Source organism: Betta splendens, chromosome 2 (genome assembly GCF_900634795.4).
Source record: "Betta splendens chromosome 2, fBetSpl5.4, whole genome shotgun sequence".
In the NCBI taxonomy this organism is placed as follows: domain Eukaryota; kingdom Metazoa; phylum Chordata; class Actinopteri; order Anabantiformes; family Osphronemidae; genus Betta; species Betta splendens.
In genome coordinates, this window is record NC_040882.2 from 27,187,617 (window position 1) to 27,197,119 (window position 9,503).

At 49.1% G+C, this 9,503-nt stretch overlaps 3 protein-coding genes across 5 annotated transcripts in view; all 3 read left to right on the forward strand.

Moving 5' to 3' along the window:
* The first annotated feature begins 455 nt into the window (after positions 1-455).
* On the forward strand, positions 456-2,571 carry LOC114869212 (putative zinc finger protein 702). Its single transcript, XM_029173233.3, has one exon. It carries the CDS (start codon positions 1,391-1,393, stop codon positions 2,066-2,068), a length of 678 nt encoding a protein of 225 aa, XP_029029066.1. The 5' UTR covers positions 456-1,390; the 3' UTR covers positions 2,069-2,571.
* LOC129604947 (cellular tumor antigen p53-like) lies at positions 2,570-5,741 on the forward strand. 3 transcript variants are annotated; one of them, XM_055513514.1, is made up of 8 exons: positions 2,570-3,475; positions 3,589-3,701; positions 3,847-3,956; positions 4,199-4,323; positions 4,406-4,488; positions 4,574-4,644; positions 4,881-5,001; positions 5,180-5,741. In XM_055513514.1, the coding sequence occupies exons 1-8, from the start codon at positions 2,626-2,628 to the stop codon at positions 5,648-5,650; spliced, it is 1,944 nt and encodes a 647-aa protein (XP_055369489.1). In that variant the 5' UTR covers positions 2,570-2,625; the 3' UTR covers positions 5,651-5,741. The 3 variants fall into 3 exon arrangements, with proteins under 3 accessions (XP_055369489.1, XP_055369490.1, XP_055369492.1); XM_055513515.1 differs by having other exon boundaries at positions 4,881-4,995; XM_055513517.1 differs by having other exon boundaries at positions 3,333-3,701.
* A 3,608-nt stretch (positions 5,742-9,349) lies between these two features.
* Positions 9,350-9,503, forward strand: part of LOC129604939 (piggyBac transposable element-derived protein 4-like) — a 3,936-nt gene continuing 3,782 nt past the window's right edge. The window contains exon 1 of the mRNA XM_055513454.1: positions 9,350-9,503. This exon is cut by the window's right edge and continues 2,025 nt beyond it. The gene's annotated coding sequence lies outside the window, so the exon portion shown is untranslated.

The following is a 9,503-nucleotide window of genomic DNA, read 5'->3' on the forward strand; positions in this document are numbered from 1 at the left end:
CACAGTATGATACAGAAGAAGAAAAAAATACAACAGCAAGTAAAAATACAGACACAGATTAGTGAGACTGGGTTGAGTTGGCACAGTGTAACACTAGACAGTGATCAGGGTGTACATACATGTACATTTATGTTTATGCCATAATTTCAAAGCTTCAAAAAATGAACGTCATCTTAAGACCCAGCTTTGTCATCCTTACTTCATCCTTAAAGTCAGATTCAAGAATCTTGTTAGTGTCTGCTGGTGTGAAGAAGAGTTGGAGAGCTGCCAATAACACTGTATCCCAGATCTGTGAGCACTGCAAAGGGCTCATCATCTTCCCTGGAATTACCTGTCTTGGTGCCAGTGCTCTTGAACAACTGTTGCCCATTAAAAGTCGAACTTCATGCTTAAGTCCACAAATCCTGGACTATAAGCAGATACTTTTTTCCAGCACTCTGAACCCTGTGGCTTAAATAGTGCGGCTAATTTGTGGGTTTTTACCAGCTGACGAGCTTCATGCGTCAAACATGGCCGGTTCATTTACAGCATGCAGATCCAACTGAAAGCTGTAAAGGCTTGCGTGTTGTATGGGCCCTAAGTCATTGCTATACGTTGGTGCGGAGACTCTTCAGTGTGCGCTTGCAAACGGTATAACGTTATAACTTTTTTTTTTTTAAGGAAACACCCGTATGTTTTCTTTAATATACAGTTGATACTAGAAAAATTTGAATATCATGCAAAACTTCATTAATTTCAGTAACACAATTTAAACAGTGAAACTAATGAGATAGATTCATTACATGCAAACTAAGATAGTTTGAGTCGTGATTTGGCATAACTGAGATTAGAATAGGATATTGGAACTTTTGAGATGGTTTTCTTAAACTGTAAGCCATAATCATCTCAATTATGACAAATCGCAACTTTGAACTTTCTTGCTTTGCATCTAATGAGTCTCATTAGTTTTACCTTTTGAGTTGGTTTTCAAATTTGATGAGGGTTTGCACAATATTCAAATTTTGAGTAGCACCTGTGATTAAAGGCAAGAGTGAGCTGACTAAATCTGCATAGCTCTGCCCCACACTGGGGGGTGGGGGATGGGAGTGAGAAAGACACCAAAAGTTACAGGGTATGTCATAAGCTTTAAAGCAGTTATGTTATGACTGAAAAGAATTTCAACTTGCTTTACTTGGGTCTCTAAAAGTTTGAAAATACATTTCAAAACCGAAAAAGATAAAGTAGACTATAATTTTCACACATTCTGTATTGCTGCTTTTTTTGTTATTCTATTTAATTTTTTTCAATCCATTCTGTCTCTTTTAGAACCACAGAGCAAGAAGTGGTTCAAGTCTGTCTCCATGTGACCAAGCCTCCACCAAACTATCGCACCTGAAAATTAATCAGAGGAATGACTGAGGAGAGACCATACAGCTGTGACCACTGTGGAAAAACAGTCATTACAAGGCGGAGCCTAAAGGGCCATCTGCAAATTCATACTGGACAAAGAATGACTGTGACTGACAATGACTGTGGAGCTGCTTTCCAGAGATCTTACCCTTGTGATGAGTGTGGAAAAACATTCACTGCAGCTAGCTCCTTAAAGGTGCACCATCGTGTTCACACAGGAGAGAAACCCTACACGTGTGATCAGTGTGGAAATGCATTCACTACAGCTAGATCTTTAAAGTTGCACCAACGTATTCACACAGGAGAAAAGCCTTACATGTGTGATCAGTGTGGAAAAACATTCTCTGCATCTACGCCTTTAAAGTTGCATCAACGCGTTCACACAGGAGAGAAACCTTACTCATGTGATCAATGTGGAAAAGCGTTCTCTGCTCCAAACAGTTTTACGCAGCATCTGCGTCTTCACACAGGAGAGAAACCATACTGGTGTGAACAGTGTGGAAAAACCTTTGCTGTACTTTCTAGTCTAGAAATTTACCGTCGCCAGCACACTGGAGAGAAATCACACTGGTGTGACAAGTGTGGTAGAACATTCTTTCGTTCAACCGGCTTAAAAAAAACACCTACGCACGTGTGTAGGAGGTTTCCCATGTGCGATCTGTGGAAAAATGTTCTTTAGGCCTTTTCACCTTGAATGGCATCAGTTGTCTCACACTGAACAGAAACCTTCAACTGCTGAAAAATCAAGCACATCATCAGCTACGTCCCAATAGAGAGAAACCTAAGCTGTGCGAGAGTGATGGAGAAGCTTTTAAAACAAAACTTTAATTAAGCCAATTCCTACTGGTGTAAATGTTGTGAAAAGTTTTTGTTTAAAGGTTTAGTTCTTTTGGTTGATTTTTTTTTCAGTGTTGCAACGTAAGGGAAATATGTTTATGCTAAAAAGAAATTAAGATTTATGAAGGTTTTTGCAGCACAGAATTTCCTTGAATGTGTCCGTAGATGATGTAGTTAATTGTTAACCCGAAGAAAAAAAAAGACATGTCGGTGGACAAAAATAGCTACTAAAATGGTGAAGATTCATGATTTGTTGAAATTCATTCAAAATTGGGACCAGGTTGGATTTGTGGTCAAAAGCTGACAAATTAATCACAATCGTCCCTTTATTTTGTAAAGACACATTGTTAACCCTCACGCAGCCTTCGAGGGGGTCAGTCTGACCCCACGAGACAAACTATGAAACTTTTGATTCTTTTTACGTTTTTGGCCACAAGGCACCTACGCGTCGCAGGATCCGCTGCGGCTCGGTCACCGCTCCCTTCTTCTTCGTCACAGGCCCGTCCCGCATCCTCCCGGGGTCCGGCGCGACCCCGGCCCACGGAACCTTCCCGTCAGGCGTCCTGCCGGGGTCCGGCGCGACCCCAGCTCCCTGTACCTCCCCGTCAGGTGTCCTCCCGGGGTCAGGCGCGACCCCAGCCCCATGTACCTCCCCGTCCCGCATCCTCCCGGGGTCAGGCGCGACCCCAGCTCCCTGTACCTCCCCGTCAGGCGTCCTCCCGGGGTCCGGCGCGACCCCGGCCCCATGTACCTCCCCGTCCCTCATCCTGCCGTGGTCCGGCGCGACCCCGGCCCCCTGTACCTCCCCGTCAGGCGTCCTCCCGGGGTCAGGCGCGACCCCGGCCCCATGTACCTCCCCGTCCCGCGTCCTCCCGGGGTCAGGCGCGACCCCAGCTCCCTGTACCTCCCCGTCAGGCGTCCTCCCGGGGTCAGGCGCGACCCCGGCCCCATGTACCTCCCCGTCCCGCGTCCTCCCGGGGTCAGGCGCGACCCCAGCTCCCTGTACCTCCCCGTCAGGCGTCCTCCCGGGGTCCGGCGCGACCCCGGCCCACGGAACCTCCTCGTCAGGCGTCCTGCCGGGGTCCGGCGCGACCCCAGCCCCATGTACCTCCCCGTCCCGCGTCCTCCCGGGGTCAGGCGCGACCCCGGCCCCCTGTACCTCCCCGTCCCGCGTCCTCCCGGGGTCAGGCGCGACCCCGGCCCCCTGTACCTCCCGGTTCTCAGAGTAATGGCTGTCTACAAGAAGACGGTAAGAAAAGCGTTTCAGTGAAATAATACCTTCTGTTTTAAAATGTTTGTTAAAAGAAAACGAGAGAGAGAGAGAGAGAGAGATGCTTTGGCTTTTTGGTTTTTCCTTTTCAGCTGCAGACCATCGCAGTCATTTGATCAGAGCGGAGGGCAGCCAAAGGCCTCAGTATCTTGAGGATTACAACAAAAAAAGGCACAGTGTGACTGTTCCCTATGAGCCGCCCCAGGTATCACTGCCTCTCACTTCTGACCTTTCCCCTAACGTAGCAATTAAATGTTATCATTCTGTTGTGCCTCTCGTTCCGCTTTCACGGTTTGTCATCCCTGAAATTACCCGTGCACTAAACGACTACTATCCTGCATGTGTTTCAGCCGGGCTCAGAGATCACCACAATCCTGTTCAACTTCATGTGCAACAGCTCCTGCATGGGAGGCATGAACCGCGGACCCATCCTCACCATCCTGACCCTTGAGACTTCAGAGTACGTATGGTTTCATCTACCAGGATTGGTGTGAGCTGAAATGTATTTGCTGGATAAAGAGTAGTGTTACATGGAAACCGAGGGTCGACGTGGTGTAACTTGATCTCCTGCTTTATGTATTTGCCTGTTTTATGTTTATTTTGTTTCTAAATGTAACTTGAAGTTGAAGTTGTGCATCACTGTTATCCCACCTCAAAGATAGCTTTTGCACCCTTAGTAAATGTTTTTCTACTGTCTTTTAGCGGACAACTTTTGGGCCGAAGATGCTTCGAGGTGCGTGTCTGCGCGTGTCCCGGCAGGGATCGTAAAACAGAGGAGGCAAATAGTGCCAAACTGCAGACAGGGGCCAAACAAGTGAAGAAAAGAAGTATGTGTTTGTTTATTAATGCTGGGTTTGTCTTTGAACCTTGGCTGTCTTCTATCTTACGGATCACGTTTTGCTTTTCTAGAAAGTGCCCCAGCAACAGATCCTGATATGTGCAAAAGGAAGTCTGGCTCAAGCACAGACGAGGAGGAAGTATTTATGTTGCCAGTTAGTACACACACAAAGTATTTAAAAAATCTAGTGTTGTCACAGAATTGCAGCTCTCAATTTAAATCCTTTTTTTTTTCTGCAGGTTAAAGGCCGTGAGCGCTATAACATGTTAAAAAAGATAAATGATGCATTAGAACTGGCTGAAAAAGAGGCGTAAGTATCTTTAAACTACAACACACACACACACACACACACACACACACACACACACACACACACACACACACCGAAACTGTGATCGGATGTCACTTTGATAAACATTAGCTGCTACGGAACAGCTGCATGAGACTTTCAGCATTGCATAGCTGTAGCGTTAAATACTTTTCCCTTAAACCAGACGTGTCCCATCTCTGTTCTGCATGGTCACTGTTTGTTTCCTCTCTCCACAGTAAAAACAAAACTGGGCTTCTAAGGAACTGCTGCCGTCCAGTGGAAAGCGCGTCTTGCAAACAGCAGAACGAAGCGACAGCGACTAGTTGCAATCTGCCTTCTTTTAACCGCCATGTACGAGTACGAACATCTACGATCATGACTATGAATCATTGTTTACCTCCCTTTGATGTTTCTACATTAATTCCTGCCATCAGTCTGAGGGCATACGTTGAGCAGTAACGTATTAACAATTCAGTGGGCCTTTACTATTTTTAACTACAAAGCCCTTTAAATAGTTTTTTTTTATCTCCTGCAGGTTATGTTCAGTGTTGCTTCCTGGCCAACATCCCTCAGCAGGAGGCTGCACGATCATCGAGTTCAGATGAACTGTGCGACCCCAGCCCCCCTGTACCTCCCCGTCCCTCGTCCTGCCGGGGTCCGGCGCGACCCCAGCCCACGGAACCTCCCCGTCCCTCGTCCTGCCGGGGTCCGGCGCGACCCCAGCCCCCTGTACCTCCCCGTCCCGCATCCTCCCGGGGTCAGGCGCTACCCCAGCCCCCTGTACCTACCCGTCAGGCGTCTTGCCGGGGTCCGGCGCGACCCCATTTTTTTTGTTTTTTATTTTCCTTCTCCTTTCCTCCCCTTTACCTCCACCCGTGCCACAGGCCCACTGATGATGAACATGATGATGATGACGACGAACATGATGATGATGATGATGATGATGATGATGATGATGCAAGCAGACAGCTGCGTGCAAGGGCTGACCATTTTAAACGAAAAATAAAACAGACCAAACAGGCAAAAACATTTGATTAAATGCCAAAAGTTTATTTAATAATATAAAACAGTTATGAAATAAAGGAGTACAAGGCGCATTCCGTACAGTATAATTTAATCGGTACGCGTAAAGCAACAGAGGCAGGCGTAGAAAGAAATTGAATACGGCCCCTTTTTTTTTTTTTTTTTTTTTAATCTTCATCAACGGTATTCTCGGCTCATCAAAACTTGACGCGAAGCAACTTTCGCAGCAGCGCCAGCATCAGTATCCCGCAGCGTTGGTTGTGGCTCTCGCTCCGCCGCGAGCCGCACACGACGCAGGGCATATCGTAGCCAAAGCCGACATGGCCTTCCACGGCCTCCTTCAGCATCAACTCGGGGAACGCCACGTAGCCCCTTCTGTAACGCTCCTTGCCTATCATTGCTTTCCGGACGCTTTCTCTGCCAGAGAACTTTTTCGCCAGGAAGTCGCACTCCTCCACTCCGGCAACGTGCACGTGATACACATGCTCTCTCAGCATGTTGTCACCCGCTACGAAACGGGAAAGCCTGACGCCGCACGCATCACACACGTGAGTGTCTACGGTGTCCAGCTCATACGACATGCCCTCGCGGCTGCCCAGCTCCCTGAACAGGTTGTCCGCAGTGCGAGGGCCGACCACGCTCCTCTCGCTCGGCCTTTTCGTGTACAGCAGAGGCTTGCGCCTGTAGTCGTCGTCCAGCTGGGTGTCGGTCAGATACGCCGTGAATCTCTCGCAAACTTCTTTGCATCTGTCGCGGTGTCGTCTCCCCCGCGCCGGCACAGATGACGCATCGCTTTACGTTTAGCAGGTAACATTTGCCACCGCTGGCAAATAAGAGGGCGTCCGGAAACGCCACCATGCCGTGGGCGAACCTGAGTTCGCCCAGGTCCAAGGCCAATTGATCCGGTGGCAGGTGGCGGTGTCTGTAATGAGCCTTGACGCGAGCACACCGTCCGTCGCTGGCCAGGATGTGTTTGTCCAACAAGTCCCTCAAGGCACCCTCAGCGGCGTTTACACACAAACAGTCGCACTCCAGACCTTCGTCTCGGCCTTCTTTCGGGTCTGGGAATCCGCTATGATCCAACGGGCACGGGGTTCCCTCTTCTTCTACGCGAAGGCGCAGACAGTCTGTGGTCCGCTCGAGCCGCGGCTCGAACACCGCGCAGCCGTCGGTTTGCAGGTCACCTTCTTCTTGAGAGGCCATAGCGTTGGAACCTTTCGACGAGACTGTGGATAAACGCTCGTTCCAAGCTCGTCAGGTGAAGTGGTACTGCGACGTATTCTCTCTGCGACTTTTAAGGTTTGCCGCACCCCCCCCCCCCCCCCCGCAAACAGGCACCCAACCCAAAATCTGAACCGGCGAGGCATCCTCCAACCGGCTCATCGTCATCTCACCGCCAGACAACTCCTCCTTAACCGTCCTCCACTTTGTCCAACGTGGAAAAAGTCCTCCGACCGGGGCAATTTATTCCCACCAGGAGGATCCTCCAACTCGGAAAAATCCTGGGAAATCGAGGGAAAACTTGTGTAAACTTCAGCAGCCACGCTCCCCATACATGTAAAATAAAAAAAAAAAAAATTGATTTCACCACCCACCCGTCCCGCGTCCTCCCGGGGTCTGACGCGACCCCACGCTCGCACACACACACACACACACACACATTATTTGAATATTATCATATTATGAGGGAGAAAATAAAGACCAAATAAGCAAAACTTTTGATTAAATACTAAATATTTATTAAATATAAAACAGTAATCAAAGAAAGGGGTACACAATGCATTCATATGCACTCATATTCATATTCATATTAAAACCTCAGAGAGACCGAAATCATCCCACCACCAGAGAACTCGGGAACCGTTCTCCACTTTATCCAACGTGAAAAATCCTCCAACGTGGCAGGTTATCCCACCGGAGGGATTCCTTCAACGCGGTGAAGATTCCTCCAACTTGGAAACTCGGTGTTTGTGTGTGTGTGTGTGTGTGTGTGTGTGTGTGTGTGCTTTCACCTGCAAATTATTTCACCACCACCCTCACGTCCTCCCTAGGTCCAACACGACCCCATGAGCCGCACACACACACACACACACACACACACACACACACACACACACACACACACACACACACACACACACACACTGATTGATATATTATATTATATATATATTATATTATATTATGAGGGAGAAAATAAAGACCAAATAAGCAAAACTTTTGATTAAATGCTAAATATTTATTGAATATAAAACAGTAATCAAAGAAAGGGGTACACAATGCATTCATATGCACTCATATTCATATTCATATTAGAATTCACATCACACGTATTCCAAATATTCCAAAAGTGTCCGGACACCTTAATCGGCACACGTAACGACAGAGGCTGGCGGGGCGGGGAGAAGCTCGATACAGCCGGCGATGTGAGCCAAGAGTTCAGAGACAGACTTGAACGGGACTCTCCTAGAGCCATTCACGAGCACGTATTGGAAACCGCGCGGGGTCGAACAAAACAAAACGCTCCGAGTACACTCGTCGGTAGCGATGTCAAACAGGTATCCCGCGTCGTAGCCGCCCATATAACAAAAGACTATCCCCGCGTTCGGCTTCACCTCGGGCAGCTTGTCCGGATAGGCGTACAGCCCCCACCAGGTGTCGCCCAGTGTCGTTATCGCGCCGCGCACCTCACTCAGCAACCTCGTGGCAGACAGATCCTCAAAGCGCACTCCGTCTTCCTGGGGGGGACTCAGAAGCCTGGCGCGGTCCTCGGCGATAACTTCGCCGATCAGCCTCACGGGGTCCAACGCCGTCCCGTAAGGGTCGGACCAATATGGGGCGGTGGCGTCCATGACCGTGTCGTCGCGAGCCACCGGCTCGAAGAGGATCTTGTAGACTCCATTGTAAACCACCAGAGAGAAAAATTTCAGACCCCTCACGGTCTTGATTGCACCCCAAAGAACAACGCCGTCCCCCGACTCTTTCCGGGGACTTGGGATGCAGTCGGCCAGCAAAACTATTCCCTCGCACGGTGTAACGCGCGCGCGACACAGATGCACCAGCCCCTTGCCGGGCGAGGCCCAGATCTTCCCCGTTAGGACCTCCATTTCCTCCCAGGTGGCGTTCAGGAGCGCCCAATTTCCCACGGGTCTGCGTTGCGAGACGTGAGGATGCGCGTCTCGCCAGACAGCGAACTTGTCATTGTCTCTGGCTTTTCCAGTGCCTTTAGAGAAGGTCTCTAAGATCTGAGCGACGGCGACGAGCTCCGGTCCGTTAGAGAAGTTAGAGGTCTCTGCGTCCATGTCGGTGAGCTCTGTTCAGTTTAGAGGGACGGGAAGAGTAGCCATCCTCTTCTGTCTTCTGTGGGGTTTATATGACGCCGACCGTGGGAAGGTGGCAGGTCTGACCGGGGGTCCGATCCCCGACCCTAACCTTGTTTTTGTTTTGTTTTTTCGTATTCTCTGGCACCACATCTCCATCGCTGCCAGAGGCATCAAACCAAAATCATCTCACCACGAAAGAACTCGGAGCCGTTCTCCACTTTATCCAACGTGAAAAATCCTCCAAGCTCCTCCAAGTTTATCCCACCAGAAGGATTTCTCCAACAAAAAAAAAAACATCTAACCTGGGGGGGGGGGGACTTATTTCACCACCACTCTCACGTCCCTCAACAAGACCCCACACACACACACACACACGCACGCACACACACACACACACCTTCTCCACTTTATCCAACATGAAAAATCCTCCAACCTGGCAGTTTATCCCACCTGAAGGATTCCTCCAACGTGGTGGGAAAAAAATCATCTAACCTGGGTTTGTCCAACGTGAAA

Coding starts and splice junctions, on each gene's coding strand:
- LOC114869212 (XM_029173233.3), top strand. CDS start 1,391: ATGACTGAGGAGAGACCATACAGCTGTGACCACTGTGGAAAAACAGTC.
- LOC129604947 (XM_055513514.1), top strand. CDS start 2,626: ATGAAACTTTTGATTCTTTTTACGTTTTTGGCCACAAGGCACCTACGC. Junction 3,476..3,588: donor TGGCTGTCTACAAGAAGACG/GTAAGAAAAGCG, acceptor TTTCCTTTTCAG/CTGCAGACCATCGCAGTCAT. Junction 5,002..5,179: donor CTTTTAACCGCCATGTACGA/GTACGAACATCT, acceptor TATCTCCTGCAG/GTTATGTTCAGTGTTGCTTC.